Here is a 19,588-nt window from a genome sequence, read left to right on the forward strand (position 1 = left end):
CCTGGTTCCGCCCGCAGGTGAACGACGCAGGCGCCTCGCCAAACAGCTCGAGGCGCTCGAGCGTCACGACCGCAGAGCAGACCGGAACCGGCCGACGTGCTCCTTCCGCCGGATCGTGCGCGCAATATTCAAAAATTGTATTCATTCACCGCGATTCGTGTACCGGTTCGTGTCGGTCAATGAGAGAGCACCGGATTGCAGTATTTGAAGCAACAATAATTTATTTCGTTCAATTTTGTTCTTTTCAATGCTTGCCCATTGCAAATTATTACGGATTGTTGCAAAAGTAAAGAAAAAGAAAATTATAACTCAAAATAAAAATAATAAACGATTCCAACCTAAAAAGCCTAAAAAGGTTAAAAATAATTAATACCTTTGGTGTCCTCTGTGTGTAGCCTTCTTTAAATTTAAAGGTTTTTTTATTTTATATACCCTAGGTATTTTCTCTTAATTCTCACACCGTCATTATATATTTTTCCTTCTTTCCTTGTTTGTTTCTTGGTTCAAACCAATTCAATTAAAATATTATATAATTATCTTGCACTGATATTTTTACTGTCGAGATTCAAAAATGATCAATGACTGATTTGCCAAATTAAAAACCTTTTTTAGTTTGGAATTTTTTGTTAAAACTTTTTTCTGTGGTTCGACAAAATTCCATCTGCGTCTTTCTTAGACGTTAGGAAAAAAGTTTTGAATCAAATCTTTTAAAAGTGATTTTAGGAAATATACGACTCAATTAGCTCTACAAGAAATAAAAATACAAAATATAATACGTAAAATATTTTATTTTAAATTTTGAACAGTTAAATTTTAAAAATATTTGTATCCGTTTTAAAACGTTACCAGCAAAAACGAATTCCTCTCTCTGTTATGACATTTTTTCAATATTTTAGTTTTCTTACGTATGCAATGTGCACAGCAAGAATGTGAAGCAGGTTGCATAAAATTCTGACAGATGGTGATATAGAAAAAAATTAAATAGAGAGCATTATAAAATCGATAAAATCAATAATTTATATCCCCAGTTTTAAATGATGCTTGTCAGATTGACAGCTTAAAAATTAATCCTTGTAAGTTATACTTTTTTATGATTTTCAACTTCGGCACCACTACAAAATTTAACACTGTATTGAGCAAAAAATTTCAAAGCGTTTCTCTTTAAAATATTAAAATGTTAAAACATAAAAAATAAATATTATGGAATCTAACAAATTAAATAAAAATCATTCTTGAGGCATTACTTTTTAAAAAAAATGGAGGGGCCGAAACGGCAAGCTGTGCAGAACGAAAACGTATGTGGGATTTATTTTTTCTTTCCTACATTTCCCTCTAGCCTTCTATCAATATTCAGCTCCAAGCGTAGAAAGTAAATTAAAATATATATTTTGGTCAATGTTTTTACTTTAGTGACTTTTGACCTTGGAGGTCCGATATAGATCTCCAAAATCATACATTGAATTTGTGCTTAACTCTCCGTCAACTCAAACACTTTTTACTGCATATATCAATTTTTCGCAATCAAAGCCAAACATGCACTTTCAACGCGCAACACTTCATCACAAAGTTATTAAATATCGCATATCCTGAAATCTGTTTTATTCAATAAAATACAGCAAAAAGAAGTCGTGTCTTTTTTTAAAGGTGTGGTCGTCGCGTTTAGCGATTTGAATTTGATTGTTTGAAACAAAAACGAGGAGTGCGTCTGCATTCATCGGACAGAAAAAAAGGACAATACGTGTATATAATGCCACTGCTCTTGACTTTGATTTCTCCTGCTGGCCTTACAATCGCGCTCGCTAACTGTATTTCGGCGCTCATTAAAGAGTCCAAGACGGCGCGCCGTGAATGCCAATTAGCCCCTGCGAAAGAGTGAATAGCAAATAAGAACAAGAGCAGATCAGGCGCTCACGTGCGCACCTCTATCGCACGGCCTTTTTCCGCAAAATCCCCGACACACTTACCAACAAAAAATAAACATATCGACCGCTGAAGAGCTGAGAAATGCAGGAACAGAGCCAGATTGCGAAAATATGGCGAACAAACGGCGCCAACTAACGTTGTTGCATTTTAATGTGACAGTGAATCTGTATGCTTTTTGCTACTCCCAGCCAGTTCCATATTTTTAAAAAGCGCGTGTTTAGTGAAATGGTTTTTATATTTAAAAAAATTCACTAACGACGCGTTCGATTCGAGGGCAATGTGACACTTCCGTTTGGAACATTTAGTATTCCAAATGAAGACCGGCGCGCAATTCATGCTATAAAAATGCACTGTATTGTTTTAAATTAAACAGCAACAACTGCTATATTATAACGTTTGGAGTTCGAATTAGAATAAATTATCATATGGTTGTGCCAGTTGAAATAATGTGGCATAAACGATCCGGATTAACAAGACAAAAGAAATTTCCGCGTGTGCCAAACACAATAATTGAACGCACCTTCGAGTTCCCCTCCAATTCTTGCTCGTCCCAAAGTGCGTGCCAGTGCCAATATAGCACTCTGCGATTCGCTTGACATTCCTCGTCTGTCACTCCAGGCAACAACACTATCAGTTTGCTATGCGGTAAGTGCCCGTACTAACATTCAATAATTATATATTTGCTAAAAAATATAATTATTATTTGCCAAAGAAGGCAAAATAACATCTTCAGCTTGAAAGCGAAATTTTCAACATTTATTTAAACTTGCAAGAGAGATATTAAATGGTAATCAACTATGCATTCAGTTCTAATAATTTAATATTTTTAATACGTAAAATACTCTAGTTTAATTGATTTATTAGTTTGTTTGTCCTACTAGTCATATAGCTGAGAATAAAATAAAATAGTGAAGTGACTTAAAAATCTTAAAAATTAATCGGTTAGGGAAGAATAAGCTGCAGACACTCTAGCATTTCTATAAAAACGATTTGTATTTAATGTCACCTCACGCTGTGCTGAGCCCTCAATTAATTTGCTTTCTAACATTTAATTTTTTAGATATTTGCTGGCTTTATCTTTATCCTGCTCTAGCCTACCTTTTTTAGTTTTTGACATGCAATCCAAAAATTTTTTTTTAAACAATTCTAAAATATCTAAAAAATCTCTTTCTCCGAGGATTCTGTGAGCCGGTCATGGCTACATACATATAAATGTTCTGAATTTTACACCCTCATTTCAATATTTTGAGCAGAATGACCTAGATAAATCATTTTAATTGAAATGAAAGTAGGCAACCTGTGCGTTACACATGCCACGAACTTTGCCTAAGCAAGTTGAGCGTAATTTTGAAAATCAGTTTAATTTACTTTTTCAAATATACCAAACAAAGATGCTCTTTTTAACTAACCCCGAATTAATTTCACACAGGTGGTGGCCAGCAGCCTTGTTGGCCCTTGCGGCGGCCGCGAGCTGCGCTGAAGACGTCGAAATTATCGAGGCGCAGCACCGGGAGTCGTCGCCGCGCGATTCTTACCTCGAAGCCTACCAGCAATCGCAAGGCGGCGGCCAACCGTCGCACCTGCCCCAAACGGACGGGGGCTTCCATGTGTACGGGGCCCCCGTGCCCCAATACGGTCCCGCGAAGGAGGAAATGTCGCTCTACGGCCCCCCATCGCCCCAGTACGGAGCTCCTCCCCTGAAACAGGTCAAGGAGCCCAACATGTACTACGGGGTGCCCCACTTTCACCACCACTACACGGTGTCGGAACCGCCGCCACCGGCGGAACTCATGGAACAACAGAGCGAGGTATGTTATTCACTTTTCAGGGGAAAATCTTGTATTTAATGTGGAAAATCCGACAGGGTCACGGCGGATTCGAGTTGAGCACCGTCCTCAAATTTTTGGCCAAGCTTTTCGTACTGAAGCTGCTGGTTAAGAAGATCTACCTGATCATGACCCTGCTGTGGCTGCCCAAGGTGAAACTGCTGGAGTGGCTGGTCAAGAAGAAGAAGACCAAGCCCGCCATCAACAAGCCAGACAAACCGGGCAAACCACCTCACAGCGACGAAGTCGACGACATTGAGGATGAGGACGACGACGACGTCATGAGCTTCTTCCGCAGCAGTTCCAGAGGACTCAACGACCTTGAACACCGGGTGACCACGGCCATCCACAAGCAGGCTCAAGACAACAATTGAACGACGGGAAATCGAGTTTGTGGCACAAATTTAGATTTGGGGAGTAGATTAGTCGGCAGCTAAAAAGGTGTGAGACATTTTTAGGTCACAAGTACACGGGAAGGGTTTTTGGAAAAGTGCCATCGAGTGAGTAACTGGAATTAACAATTAACTTATTTATTTTAGGATAGGAATCTTTGAATTGTATGACGTATTTATTTTTGAAATAAAACAGCAGATTGTTCGCTTGTAAGATGTTATAATTTTCCTTGCTACAATTTTACAGCTGATTCACAAGCACTTACACAATAAAAGTTAATTAGATAATAACTGCGTGTCTCTAGGATAAAAAACTTAGAGCTTTAAATTGCTGACAGGAGAGCTTTTGAGAGAAAAATTGAAGAGCATGAATGGCTACAGTCTAGTAATCTTTAAAAATCATGGTGCAGCAGCGGTAATTCTTGTTTTTCATCATCATCATTCATTTAAATATAATTATTTAATTTATTCTTATATGTCTTCTACAAACTACATGTGTGTGTGTGTGTTGTGTTTGTGTAATTAGAGTTGTTTCACCTCATCAATCATTATAGCGCGCGCGCGTAATTCTTCAAAAAATACACGAGATGACCTCCGCGAAAATCATCACATTCCAAAATACATGAAGTGCTACCACAAGCAGACCATGATAGGCACACAGAGGGGCTCTTACACAATAATTTAATAACCGCGACGAAAACAATCAATATAATCACTAATCATAATAGTAATAGTGCTCTTTCCTTATTTATCCTTCTTCTCATCAATGTTACGCGTCACGACCAATATAATGTAAAAAATCTCTGGACACCGTTTCAGTGTAAAAAATATTCAATAAACAAGGTTTGAGTCGGGAATGGGAAAAGGGGCGACGGGAAATGTGGTAGGGGAGGGTCGAGAGGGTAAAACACACTAGAAATGCAGCGCGGCGTCCACGAGACGGGCCCTCGGATTAATAATATCACTTCAAACGTAATTATTGTTAAAAGCTAACAATCTGGCCGATGGAGCGGCCGGTCGGCCCCACCCTCGGCCTCTGCTGGGTGCAGGGGTTGATCGACGCACCGATTGGCAGCAGAGGGGTGGGGGTAGCACGTAGCAGCCGCACACCAGCAGCAGCAGCAGCACCAGCGAGTGGTTTTTTTGTATTATATATTTTTGTTGTCATCCAAAGCAAGTGTTCGTTATTTTCTTTCCGCGCAGTGGCCTCGTACATCAAAGGAAAATCAATCAATTGTGCAGCCGACGGAGAAATGGGTGGATGAAAGAAAGAAAATGCACTTCTTGTGGTGCAGAACAGAGATAAAGCAGAGTCCGAGTGGGCGGTCCTCCGGTGTGTAGGCGTGTCCATGGCAGACAGCTGTGCACCTTGTCCGGTTCAATGACCTAATCAGCTAGCTGCCTCCGCGGATTACATTTCTCTCTTTCTCTACAGTTCCTTATCATTATAGTCAAAATTTTTTGCTCCATTCATTTGTTACACGTTCAAAAAATAGATAATAATCATTTAGCACTGAGGTTTGTCTAGAGATTAATACAGGCTCCAATTTAAAATCACGTACCTCATTAAAATGTTGAATTAAAAAAAAACAGGAGCACAAATAATTAACTGACTTTTTGTCCCCAGGCATTCAATAGCACGACATGCGCCGTTAGCGCAATAAATAATTTAGTCAGCAACCGCGGCGAAATTTTGACTGCTTTTGAGAGGAAAGAAATAATGAGAATGTTCATGCACAGTGTGATGCTGACTGATTATGGTCAGAAACCAAATGCTGTAGAGTTGCAAAATGAACGACGATCTCTGCTCCTTCTAGCTTACTCTGCCGACTTTTCGACCTTCTTTTTCTGCTTCTTTTTAAGGAAGGATGGAGTGCGCAAACCCTTCTTCTTTTTCTTGTCCTTCTTTGGCGACTCTTCCGACATATCCTTGGTCGGAGAGCCCTGCAATCGAAAAGTAAATTAAAAACACGCTCAACAAAATAACTAGAAACACTAACCTCTGAGAATGTAGACTGGTTGGCGTCGTCCCCGTTAACTGTGTTCTCTCCTGGAATAAAAATGTTTCCGATCAATTTCTGCTCGAAATTAAAGTCACCAAACACCAAAAGACGTGCCACAATAAGAGCCAACCCGAAGAGAGTTAAAAGCTGAGCGTGGGGACCAACGACGCGGGTCGTTTTCTCGTTTTTTCGAGGGGCGGGACGAGGAAGGCGTTCGGTAGTAGAAGTACCTTGCAGGGAAAATCGTGCAGACAGGGATCTAGTGACATTTCGAAGAATGGGCATCGTCTGCCGCTTGGTCAGCACCAGCACGGCGCCAGCCGTGTCTCCTACGACACACATATTAACATGCACATGCAGGTATTTAAATGCAACGATTCATGCGAAACAATGTGGACCGACGCCATTTGGACCAAAATTATATAGCAATTTTAATTGAATTAGATGCCAAACAAAAGCTACCTCATTAAAATTAAAAGCTACCTCATCTAGCACAAACATTCAATTTTGCAATAGTTGTAAAACAAAAAAAAACGAACAGATTCGCTTTCCAACCTGTGTCCAAATGGGGCGCCACAAAAATAATTCGTGCAAAAAAAGCATGCCAGCCGAAGCACAACTGCTGTCTACTAACCATCACTCAACACCACCTCCGCCTTGGAAGCGCGTGGCACCTGCTTTGTCTCGATCCTCAGCACCTGGTGGCCTGTGTACCGCCCAGAGAAAGTGTTAGAAAACCGCTTGTGTGTGACCAAAACCGAGTGATTAAAAAAATGTGTTTTCACCCCCCAAAATCCTTGAAACCCTGAAATGCGAGGAGGGGAAGAGGCTTACCGTCACGACTCTCTTCCTCTGTCTCCGAGGCTGGAGACAGAGGTGATGTTGGTGAGCGGAGTCGGCGGCCTTTCGAGTCCAGAGCGGACAAAGGCTCACTTTCCGAGGCATCTTCATCACCTGCAACAATCATTCAGTCAGCACGACGGCCCCTTCCTCGAGAGGTTAACACTTACAGGACTCTCCCCGCTGTTTCCTTTCCACGTCTCTCTTGTACTTCTCGATCTCCGCGTCCGAAATCTGGTCAAACGGATTCTTGGCGTACGGAGTCTTGTACACCATGGCGTTGTGCTGGAAGCCGCGCTGGATGATGCCTTTGGAGGCAGCACCCACCAGGATCACCTGGTCATTGTTGGTGGTCTGCGCAGCAGCGTTTGCCTCCTGCACAGCACGAAGCGTTAGTCGACGTTCAAACAAATAAATAAAAAATAAGCGGCATTTACCTGCAACTTCTTCGCCTCCTCCCAGGAAACGCCTTCCAAAATGTGCGACTGAGGGCCTGCGGAGATTTTGTCAGCTCTCCTGTTGTCTTTAATCTGTGCAGACAGCTTTGGTCAGTCAAGTGCGCTCACGCTCATTGGTTGGTTGTAATTCACTAGACTTTTGCGCGAGTAGATTGAAAGCAACCCCTCCCAATTTTATTAGATAGAGAGCATTGAATTCTATTTCTATTATAGTCTGGCAATCAATATCTGGTGTCTGTTGATTCAACGGAATATTATTGAGTGCCGCCCAATCTAGGTCTGTGGGTGCCAATTCGATTGGGACGCTTTGCATGCCACACATATCATCACGTGCGATTGGCCTAACTTTGGCTCCGTGGCAGATAACCCACAAAGATCGCAATTAGCATTCATAAAAGGCTGTTGGCACGCAGCCAGCCGGTTGGCCACCGCGCGCGACGGGCGTGACATCACAATCTGCCTGAGTGTGTCGTCTCTCATGTACACCCCGCAATATGTATTATCTCAATTAGCCATCTAAACTGCATTTTCTGCCAGTCTCACGCCACATCCAACATTTTCATCGTTGTAAGTCTCAATTTGCTTCACGGCAAGAGCCATAATTTGGTTGCGAATTTGCTGTGGTTCTTTTTGTTTATATTCTAATTTAAATTAATTAACACGAATTATCCTAGATTTTTGCACAGCTACTACACACCAGTCTCATTTTAGCATAATTTTGAATCGTATCTCATTCTCTCAAGCTTCCTCATAATTCCCTTTCAATTCCTTCGCAAAACTCGCCAGAATGAACGACCAACCAACCAACCGTTTCCGCCACCAGAGGATGCCATGACTCACCTGCTGTTGAAGCTTCTTGAACTCCTTGGGATTTGTATTCTTGGGCACAAACTGGAGCGCACAGTCGATTCTCACGGGCGTGCTTGTATGAGTCGGCGAGTTTTCAGCCACCCACTACAAAAGACAAAACCAGCATTAGGTGAAGTGAGACCTTCGAGTCTGTCATTCTAAAACATCAAACTAACTAGAGTTTTAGTGGCCGATGAACACGCCTGTTTCTTTATTTTTTTTCAAAAAAGTTTAAAAAGTTTGGAGACGCGAAGGTCGGACAACACTTAACGCAGTGGTTTTGTCTCGGCTGAGTAAAAAACAGGCAGTGCTTTTCAGCGACACGAAATAAGAGAAATGAAACACAGAAGGAACACAGCAGGAGACACTGTTATAGTCAAGTGGTTGAAATGCAAAAGTGGAAAGAATGCCAAAAGAAGACAAAACATTTCCCGCCATTCCGAAGGGTTATTAATCAAAAAACGAAAAATATCACGCTTTTCGGTCGGGCTTTACCTCCTCATTGCTCACATCCACCCACTAAAAACAAAAAAAGAAACCAAAATCAAACACTAAACTAGGGGGCTACAGAACACAAAATGGATTATGTCAAGTCCACACTTTTTGGTTGTAGGTAATGGTTGAAATGCATGGCTTTGTCTTTTTATTGTTTATTCTCTGTTGGAGTAGTAGCACGAGTGTAGGGCAGCAGTTAATCCAATAAAAATTAAAAATCCATCTAGCTCAATCGTGAATCAAAATAAATGCGCATTCAAAAATCCAGTTAAATATCTTTATGTATATTTTTATATGTGTAGGTAGAGAGTTGTTATATTATTGATAGGTTTGAATGCTTTCTAAGCCAAAATTGAGTTTGTCTGGCAGACAGCAGCTCTACTTCTGCTCAAACTTGATGACCTCTACCTTGGTGATTTTCTTGGGATCGGGAGTGCCCGTCTCCAGGATCTCCACCTTCTGGTACACATTGGGTGAGTTGAGCCACCTGGTGCGGTCGTTGCCCTTGCCAGAACGCCGGTACCTTCAATGCAGAATTATTTGAACTATGGTTAAAAGGTCGCGGAAAGTTTTCAGGTACATTTAATACAAAATTAGATTAGGAAATAAGAGTCGAGTAACAATATATTCGATGCACTCACCCTTGGCGGTACAATTCCTCCTCTTCGAGCAGGAATCCAAGTGAAGAAACGGCGGGCGGAACTTCAATATCATTTCTTGGTCGGGGTGGCTCATTCTTGATCAAAGGTTGGCGGTACAAGTAGCCAGTGCGGAAGCCCTGGGAAAAAACTAAATTAGACCAGACAGACATGCCAGCCACGAGGAGCTTACGGAATTGTCTAGCATCCGCATGAGGGCTTCAAACTCGATGTCGCCGATCTTGAGCCTCCTCTCTCTCTTTCCAGCACCGTCCTGTTGCTTGGCCTCAGCACCGTGAGCAGCATCGTACAGTTGTTTGCGAGACTCCTCGCTCAGGAGGGCCAGGTTTTCGATGCCGGCAGGCATCAGCTTCAGCTGCAAGAAGTCAGGACTTAGTAAATGGAGTTACAGGACAGGGAGAAAGGTGTAGCTTACCTGCGTTTCGCAAGCGAGCACCGTGTTGTAGACGTTGTAGAAGGCTTCCTCGATGGACTCGCCGCAGCAAATGGCGCCGTGGTTGTTGAGGAACATGACTTTGTTGATGGGGCCAAGGTTGCGGGCGATTTTGTCGCGCTCTTCCGCCTCGACGAGTCCGCCGATGTAGGGGTGCTGGCTCACCTCGCCGATCACCACTGACTCCTGGCACAAGGGCAACAGGCCACACTTGAGGCAGGAGACGGCCAGCACTGCTGGCGTGTGCACATGGATCACGCACTTGATGTCTGGACGCGCCGCGTGAATCGCAGAGTGCAGCAAGAAACCGGACACGTTCACGCCGAAATTGGTCGTGCCTGCAAGAGGATATTCATTAAATTTAACATAGCTGATGAAAGAGTTTGCATAAACCCGCATTTTTCAGTGAAGAACCCTACTGCATAGCGAAATTAAATAGGTTTATTTCATTTTTTTTTCTTAAAATATGCTTTTGATAAGAGGGTTCTTAAATTTTGATGTTGGATTACCAAAATACAATCGATATGAAAATAATTTGTTGTTAAAATTTAAAAGATTTGTTTATTCACTCTGTCTTTTTTGAGGCAAATAATGTTAGAATTAAACCTCACCAGACTCAATGACGACGCCCTGCATGTCAACCTTGATGAGGCTGGAGGCGGTGACCTCGTGGAAGAGGAGGCCATGCGCGTTGACCAGGAAGAGTTCCTGGTCCTGGTTGAGTCTGGCGGTGATGTGTCCGCTGATGCCCTGCGTCCAGCCGTACAGGTCGAGCAATCGATGAACAGCTGCCACCTGGAGTGTGAAAGTGAAAGGTGATGACGCACTGAGGCTCACGTCATTTGTGCATATTTATACCTTGCATCTGAGGAGCTTTTCGCCTTTGGCATAGGCCATACACTCTACGCCGCGGATGTCGTTGATGGGGAGGACGCACTGTCGAGGTCCGGCTCCCAACCCGCGCCCTCCTGACGCCCCGATGATGTCCGAGATCTGCTGCATGAGGCCGCCGGTGCCGCCTCCGCCGTCCCGCATCTGCACCTCGATGATGCGCTCCAGCTCCTCGCGGAAGAGACGCGAATTCATTATGGCCTCGACGCGCTTCCGACGCTCCATCTCCTTCATGTCCTGGAAAATGACGCAATGAATCGTGTCATCAAAGGCAGCTGTCAAAGGTCAAATTGATAAAACGGCATTCCAGATTTTTACAACCAGGTCTGAGAGTCTATTTCAAGGCTGTGAAATGCAATTATTACTATTTTCCAAGTTCAACTGAATTCCCAACGGTGCGAACTCAGCAACGTCGCGCATAAGCACATTATTTGATACAGAATTTTTGCGACTTCCAACCCACTTTTCAGCTAAAAAACTGAATAATGCAAAAAATCTCACAGCGTCAATGTCGGCCGGCCTAATCTTGGCCTTGTCATCCTCTTCTTCAGCAATGCCGTTGGTGTGCTCATTAGTGGTAGTGGTGGTGACCACGGTGGTCGTCACCACCTGCTGGTGCGACTCGGACTGGCTCGTGTCCGCCATCTCTCAGCTAGCCTGTGAAAAAAATAGCACCAAATATGAGTAAACACAAAAGGGCGAGCTGCGATTTACAAGCCTAATAATAAAAAGCAGGTTCTAGAAGTGAAATTAAAATAATATTACTCTCATCAAACACACAGGGTTGAGAAACGCGCAGCATGAATCACTGCACGCGTTCGCCTTTGTTTTAAGCGTACCAGGGAGAAACAAAGCACGGAATTCGAGTATAGGGGGGTTTGATTTTCTGTATGTCGCATGAGCGCGCGTCCACAGTCAATGCCTTTACAATTAAGCGGGCGGTACGCGTTGGATAAGAAGGGGGCAAGCGGAAAAAACTCGCGGGGCTTCTGGCTGCTGCAGTTCAAATCGCGCTCGAGCGCAATGTTTTCCTCAATAAAATAAATAAATTCGTATTTTATGGCAGCCAGACCAGAAGTGGCCCTTTATTGCCCTTGAGTAGGTGCAGCGAGGAATTAGGAAAGCCAGAGGGCATAACAGTGTGTTGCAATCAAAGCGTAGAGCCGCGCCGAAGGGGCTGCCGGAGACACACGAAAGGTGCTTTCAGCTGCCGCGTGTATTATTTCACGTTGCTGGCACCCACCCAAAAATGGGAAGATGCAGGAATGATCAAAATGCTGACCCCCGATGGCTGGCTCGTGTAGGAAAGCGAAAGCCGCTCTTGGCCAAGCTTCTGGATTCCTCACTTTTCTTTAAACATGTCTAGATGGCTCTTACAGAGCGCGAGCAACCTGGAGCCTGAGTTCAGAGAGCGGTAAAATTGCCAAATACGTCCTCGCTAAATTATAGGTTCTAGTTCTAATTAAAATTGAACCAGAATATTGACACGATTTAAATGCTATATAACCAAGGTTCATCAAGAGAGAAAAAGAGCAGGGTATTGTAAAAAAACTTGCTAACTCTATTTGTTCTCCGCGTGGCAATCGAGTGCTGAGCTCGCTTCTTATCATCAGTTTCTCGCGGCCTTCGCATATAGTGCGATCATCGTTAACATTGTTATTTGTATTTTGCGGCGAGGCGTGGCCTGCCGGCTCTTCTCGTGCCTTCGCTCTGACCGTCGCGTTCATCAGCAACGGTGCGCGCTGAAAACACTTTCATTCAAAAGCAGCGCCGGCACAAGATAATTTATGTCAACAAATTATATTGTTTTTCTTTGGCATGTTACGAAGTAAAAACAACTATAATCTCTTTCCGACAAAATAAAACAGGAAAAAATCAAGTTTTTTTAACGGTAACAAATTATGTTAATAAACAAGCAGTGACTAATTTAACGCTGTTTCCATTGAAAATTGAGTTTGATGGGCATACAAAGTATTTCATGCTGACAGGTGTCTTTCAATCTCGGATGCGTTGAGAGCGAGAAAAAAATAAATGCATTTTCATCGTCGTCGTAGTAAAACGGACTTCACGCTCCAAATAACCTTTTGAATGATTTCCGCTGGCCGTCGCTCGGCCGAAGTTGCGCGCGTTCCTCATTTTCAAGCGGTCTATGAGAGCGGGCTCAGGCCGCTTAGCGCGAAAACAGAAACCGCAAAAGTCAACCTTTTGCACAATCCAGCGTTCTCTTATAGCCGCGTTTTGGCACTAGCGTTCGCTGGCTCGACGACATCGCACTATTTAATCACGTCTAATTCGAGTTTGCTGTTCTCACACAGCTGGGATTCAAGCAAAATAAAAACACTATCTCCATGGTGCCGTGGTTTGGGAGAAAATAGCTTAATCCGTGGAACGAGCAAATTTTTCCATGAACGAAATGCACGAAGTTCATTTTGAAGAGCAAAATAAAAAAATATGTAACGCATGTCGTCATTTGGATAAATAAAGCGAGTACAAAAAGAGTTGAGAGTACGATTAACCTCATTTTTTTACAATTATCAGCAAGAGTTTACACAAGTTATCTCTTCCACTCTGACAACCTAAGCTAAATTAATAAAAAATTAGTATTGGTATTGCCTAATGGCGAGCATTGCAACGATAAACTGGAAAAAATAGCCGTGGAGCTGCATAAACGGTAATCATAATTCGTTATCTCACCTTACTCTTTCGCTGTTCAACGCACAAATAGAGTATAACTGATCACGAAACTCGCTACAAACTGATGGAATAGTTTAAAGACAATCTAGCAAGAGAGTTTTTCCTTCAGTCATAAAAGCCAATAAGCTTACGTTATATCATTATTATTTACCCTTTGTTTCCCAGATGAAGTCAACGCCCGAATAATGTAGAATTTGGCTTCGCAGTTTAGGCACTAAAGTGGCGACTTAAGGATTTGGGCCAGTAGCAGTCGTAGCATCGCCAAATCGAGCGAAAACAAAGGTGCGCGCGCGATTGCGTCTTGTTTGCCCGCAGCTAATCAAGAGGAACGCAAGAGTTTCTTTTGCTGCTGCTTATGTCACTGTTATTTTCGCCTTCGCCTGCATTCCGCGATCAAAGCAGCAAGCAGCGCTAGCGCTAGACCTTCGCATTTGAACGTCTCCAAGTTTATTTTGATACGGGACACCTCTCACGAGCGCCTTGTCACAATAATGGTAATTCAAAGCCGAAATTGATCTTCCCCTCGATTGCGTTTCTCGCTGCGGACGACACTATACATTTGTACTTGATGGAGATAAAGATTGTTGAGCCAAACACGGAAAATTGAGCTCGAATTTCGAATAACTGACACGTCTTTGTCATATCATGCGTGAGACTAAACCTCAGTTTGTGGGTCTAGTTGAGAGATAAAAGGCACAGCACGTTCCAATTATAAAAATACATAGGATAAAAAAGCAGCGAGCCAAGACCCCTCATAATCATGTACACTGTCGATGATGATAGCATCATTTAGTAATTCCTTTCCTGGAATTAGAGTTTGATAATATCTAAAAGCATTCAGAGACTAGAGGAGATTATGTTCAACGATTGATAATGACGAAAATGATAAATTTATAGTTTTTCATACTTCCTGAAATTTAGGTTCAATTTCAGATCAATTTCTTCCATTAATTTTGTTTCCAGTAGTCTAAAATTGCAAACTAATTCCGAAACTTTGTAAAAATATATTTCAATTGTGCCAAAACGTCAATGACCGCACCAGACTGATGCGAATTTTCACCCTTTCCGCTTTTTGGCAGACACGCTAGGCGGGCGGCTGTCCCACTTTCCACGTCCGCGTGTCTGTTGCTCGCCCGCACCTCACTCCTCTTTTCTTTCTTTCCCTTCCTGGCTGTGAATTTTCCAGCCGCTGCGTCAGCCGGGTATTGATTGTCTTCTTGCTCGCTCGTGGGTCGCGGGCGGGCGAGCGGGCACGGCTCGTGGGGCAGCCACAGCCAGACGGCGGCCGAGGCGAGGGGCATGCAGCGGCAGCGGCAGCAGGAAGGGAGGGAGGGAGGGAAGCGAGCGAGCGAGTGAGTCTCCAGCTAGCTGCATTCGCCTTGCGTGGCAACCGCATCGATCAGCGGCAGTTGCGCACTCCAGCCGATTGAACCGAACGGCTGGCTAGCTCGGGCCTGCCGATGCCGAGTGCCAACCCTTCCGCCCAGCTAGACTCGTGGCAGTGCAATTATAGGCAATGGCACGTGCTCGTTTTAAAATGAATGAACCGACAAGGAAAAGGAAAATAATCAACGCCAGTCATTAATTATGACTGATATGCTTTTTTGCAGGCGTTAAAGAGGAAAACCCTGGAAAATCCTTGGTACCACTGCATAAAATTGTTCAAAGGGATTCAGGAAAAGCCAAAATCGTAAATCTTTTTGTAAAAAATCAGCAAAGTTAGTGGTCCCTACTTGAAATAATATTTTATTGTACAACAACGAGTTTCCCTAAAGAGCGTCATGCACTGTTGGATAGATCTTGACGAGAGGAATCGCAATCTGCCAAAAAATTATGGTCGAGTGCTAAAAATTTGCAAAATTGAAAAGAGGATCTTGTTGTGCATCGTAGAACAAATCTATCGCCTGCTTATTGTAGCCATAAATTCCAATGATTTTCAATTTTTGCCCTGTATCAATCAATTTAATAGCTGGAAAGGACTTGTGAACTAATTTTTAGAGGCTAAACAAGCTGAAAAAGCTTAAAATTTAGAGGTGAAAAAAATATTTCTGAGCTTTTTCAGCAAATCGCAGTTTTACATTTATGAATTTCACTCCAACCAAATGCAGATTGAGATTGATTAAAAGCTAAACTATCATTAAACAAATAAATGATAAAAAAATATCAGCGTGAATTTAATGACGAGATCTGAGTATGGGCTGGAGTGCTTTCAAAGCTGCAGATTAGCATGATATGACGGCATCAACAACTGTTGAACCCGATGAAAAGTTAATGCACTGCCGTGGACACATCGTACACGCTGGATTTGCAGGTTTCGAGTGACGCGTGCAGCGGGCTTGCTAGAGGCGGCTCGCGCGGCCGGCTCGTGTAATGTAGCTAACTGTAATTATGCAACACGAATTCTGAGAATCGTGCTGAAAATCGAAACCGCCGGCGAGACGGCTGACTTGTTTTCACAGGAAAAAACGACCATTTGCTGCGACTTGGCCTCAATGGAAAAGCTTTGACTACGACAATAATTGAGTTCCAACTCTTGGAAGGAAAACTACCTGAGAATTTCTGTGCACAATTAATTGTGTAAAAAAACGACTCTATTATTGTGGCCGAAAATCGATCTGAGCGTGACTGAAGGCGTGTGAGAACGAGGGAAGGCTTATTCTGTGAACATGAGGACACTTTGCTCGTCGGCTCTTTACGCAAGCAAAGCAACGGCCGCGAACGAGAGACAAAAAAACAGGCAGGGAGGAGGAAGAGGAGACGCAATTCCTGGCGCCGTTCGTCTCCATAACGCGCCATTCATGCCAAAATGAGAAGTTTCCGCGAGCCTATCAGCCTAAGGCAACGTGTGAGAAACCTCTTTCTACTAAACCAAAGCTTGTAGCTTACAAATTTCAATTTTCATAGACGTGATGTCAATATTGTCAATTCTGATAAACCAGCACGGTAGTTGCCTCGGCTATTCACGGGTTTATTCTCGGAAATTTTGAAAGGGACAAAGTGGTGAATATTCAATATAAAATTTCCACGATTTTATGATTTTACGACTGGATTTAATGAGCAACACATATGGAGAGCGGACAACTTTCATCTCTCGCGAAGAGAGAAGGTTCACACGCGAGAGTTGGCTAAAAGTAAGTGACATTTGCACTTGTCGTCCTGCTCCTCTGGGCGCAATTGGCTAATTACACTCCTTTTAGAGGCGCACTTGTTGGAGCAAAGTGGTTGGACAATCAACGAGTGTCTCACGGACTGCATTCCCAGCTGGAAATGATTCGCTCACTTTTTGCGCGTGACGTCACCCCCGCGCGCCGCACACGTCCCAAAATAAATATCAATCAGTAAAAAGCACACGTCGTCCACTTTAAATCTCTCGGCGCGTCTTGCCGTTTTTTAAAAAGCAAACATGCCCATCGCGGGACCAAAAAATAATGCAACAACCGGTTTTTGCGGCTCGCGAATTTCACAGAAGGAATCTCAAACGCGAATCAGCGCTAAAATTACATTCATCATTCCTGTACAGCCGCGGCAATTAAACAAATTTCAAGTAGGCAGCGAAAAAGGAGTTGAGAGATTTGGTTTCGAGTGCCTGTGCGGCTCTGCTGCTGTTCTGATTTCGCAAAAGAGCGATAATGCACGGTGGAGGGTTCTGTTTTGCTAGCGCTCGACACGACAGCCAGCTGATCTCCAAATAATCCGCCGATTGCGCCGCGCCGCGCCACTCAGCCTGCTCACCACAAACCACTTTTTCGCCTTTGTCGCGCCCTCGCGGACACTTCTTTTTGTTCGACATAAAATCCCTTCTGGTCCTTTGTCAATCTGAATCAAGACCAATCAAGCTCAGCACTCCAGCATCAAAATCATTCACTAATCACATTTAGAGGCCTACGCTAACATTTATTTCCTCCTCCAAAAATCAATTAATCGCATTATATTATTTCATAAGTCTTGGACTAATTTTTTATTTCCGCCTTCTCCACATGGTCGTCGTTAATTTTATGGAAAAAATTACGTTTTTGAAGAACACGTGCTGTAAGGAATCTAGAAGCAGATCCAAGGTTTAAAAACAAGATCAAATTCGTGCTGACGCAGACATCGCCCCGAACTGATAATTCCGAATCGAACCGAAAAACGCCCTTTCTCCATTCCTGGCGTCTTATCAAAATTTATTGAGCTGCAGTAAACAAACACGGTCCCAATCAAACAAACCCCGGAAAAAACCACCCAATTCGTTGTTGACACGGCAAGTCTGGTTCTAGAGCTACGCCCGCCGCAGTTGCGGTTGCACCGGGCGCAAAAAACCAATGTCCGTAACCGTGTGGGCACCAATTGGAAAAAAGGCAAATTATCCGAATTAAAAACGTCTGACCGCAAGAAAGGAGTGGTCGCAACAATCGAAATAAAACCTGGGGGTCGAGGGTCACGGCAACCTGTCCCGACCTGCGGAGCGCCCTTTCCGGTCGGACACGGGCGGATTCGCGAGGCAGCTTTAGCAACACACGCCGTCCGCGTTTGGCTTCCTTTCCTTCACGGGCGACGGGCCGGGTCAAAATCCGGGACGGCCCCGAGTCCCGCGTTTCGGCCCAACAAGCAACAACGCCGAATTCGCCGAGCAGATTTATTTTGGGCGATGAGTCAGTTGTCAGTTGGTCGGACGCCCTCGGGGCACGGGCCCCGCCCCGTGTGTGTCGCGGTCGGCGAGCGGCCCTCCGAGGGCCGTCCGGACCCTGCTGAGAGCAGGGCGTGGTCCCGGGCGCCCTGTGACCTTTGGGCCGCGCCCGCCGACCCGTGAGAGAGTCGAAAAGCGACGGCGGACACACCCCTTTTAATGCCGGGGCCGAAGGGGGACCTCGCGTTCGGGCCCGAAGGGTTTCGCGCCGCCTGCCTGATCTACCGGGGTCCAGGGGGCCAAGGGAGCGGCTTGAACACTTACCGGTGCGAAAAATGCGAGCGATTGCGCTGGTCAAACTTGGGTTCATCAACTGTCAGTGCAAACACGCCAGAGGCCGCACAATCACTAATGGCCGCCGATACTCCGAGACACACACTGAGCTTAACCTTGGTCCGCACAGGAAGCGCATCCAGCGGCCATCTTTCAGTTTGAAATATGAGCGCCAACTCGGCGAGGAATTTCAGATCTTTAGATATAGATAAAGCAGAGAGCTATAAACTAAACAATAATTTATTGGCTGTTTTTTGCAGCGAGCATGAGTGACATAAATTATGACATCATGTTCGGCTAATTTTTAATGAATTTCAAATTCTAAAATATCGTTAAAAATCGGACACTCTCATCTCGAATTTTAATCCGATTAACAAATTGAAACAAAAATTGATGAGTCCAATTTTTGCGACCATATCAATAAATATTTGGCTTCGATCGAAGTAACCGATTATGACATAATTGTGCACAATTTTTAGACGAAATATAGTGGTATATTATGTATGTATCTATTATCACGTCATAGTTTTTACTGTTTGAATTTGATATTGGAGGTAATGTCTTTAAATAATAATAAAGGCTATAGACCCTAATATTCAAATTCCCAATTATGCACACTTAAATGATAAATATTAAATTCATATTCTCATATTTCACATTAGGTGTACTTTTTCGACTTTTTTTAAGTTTAAAGTATGTACAAAATTAAAATGAGTCGTGAAAATCTTTGAGGAAATGTCACGGTCATTTCAATGCGGCATGAAAACAAGGATTCTTCAAGGAGAATTAATAGTGCCAATATTTCAACAAAAATAAGCATCTTCTTTACTCTGCAAAATTCTATGAGAAAAGCGAGAAAGGTCTCCGAATCAAAATTTAGCGCCTTCCACAATGGCGGCTGCAATCTCATCTCCTAGTGAAAACTCTACCCCCTTCTCCCCTTTAAACCCGCCCGCCTCATTGTTGCGGATTGCGGATCCCTCCGCTGAATGGGACTGCCACCCCCGCCCAGCTGAAGTGATTTGGTTGTTTCTCATTTTCCTTGCCACTCTGGACTGAGGTCCGAACTGTTTGTAACTTAATGGCTTAATTTGGCTGATTCGTGCCGATGGCATGACTTCCACGAAAGTGGCAGCAGACAAGCGGGCTGACGGCACGTCACTTCCGCCAGCTAACTACCATTATT

General features: G+C 43.7%; 2 protein-coding genes across 7 annotated transcripts; one reads left to right on the forward strand and one right to left on the reverse strand.

Annotated features, from left to right (window-relative positions):
* Positions 1–2,411: 2,411 nt before the first annotated feature.
* On the forward strand, positions 2,412–5,731 carry LOC135948232 (uncharacterized). Its single transcript, XM_065497411.1, has 3 exons — positions 2,412–2,568; positions 3,353–3,731; positions 3,788–5,731. The coding sequence occupies exons 1-3, from the start codon at positions 2,564–2,566 to the stop codon at positions 4,121–4,123; spliced, it is 720 nt and encodes a 239-aa protein (XP_065353483.1). The 5' UTR covers positions 2,412–2,563; the 3' UTR covers positions 4,124–5,731.
* On the reverse strand, positions 4,342–18,541 carry hts (adducin 1-like protein hts). Of its 6 annotated transcripts, XM_065497404.1 has the most exons (17): positions 18,394–18,541; positions 11,271–11,426; positions 10,737–11,006; positions 10,490–10,673; positions 9,861–10,216; positions 9,618–9,800; positions 9,428–9,564; positions 9,195–9,309; positions 8,787–8,810; positions 8,283–8,396; positions 7,422–7,514; positions 7,155–7,359; positions 6,979–7,098; positions 6,779–6,850; positions 6,375–6,473; positions 6,142–6,191; positions 4,342–6,085 (listed from the first exon to the last, which is right to left on the reverse strand). In XM_065497404.1, the coding sequence occupies exons 2-17, from the start codon at positions 11,412–11,414 to the stop codon at positions 5,960–5,962; spliced, it is 2,292 nt and encodes a 763-aa protein (XP_065353476.1). In that variant the 5' UTR covers positions 11,415–11,426; positions 18,394–18,541; the 3' UTR covers positions 4,342–5,959. The 6 variants fall into 6 exon arrangements, with proteins under 6 accessions (XP_065353476.1, XP_065353477.1, XP_065353478.1 ...); XM_065497405.1 differs by lacking the exon at positions 8,787–8,810; XM_065497406.1 differs by lacking the exon at positions 6,779–6,850.
* Positions 18,542–19,588: the final 1,047 nt, after the last annotated feature.

This window comes from Cloeon dipterum, chromosome 1 (assembly GCF_949628265.1).
Source record: "Cloeon dipterum chromosome 1, ieCloDipt1.1, whole genome shotgun sequence".
NCBI lineage: Eukaryota > Metazoa > Arthropoda > Insecta > Ephemeroptera > Baetidae > Cloeon > Cloeon dipterum.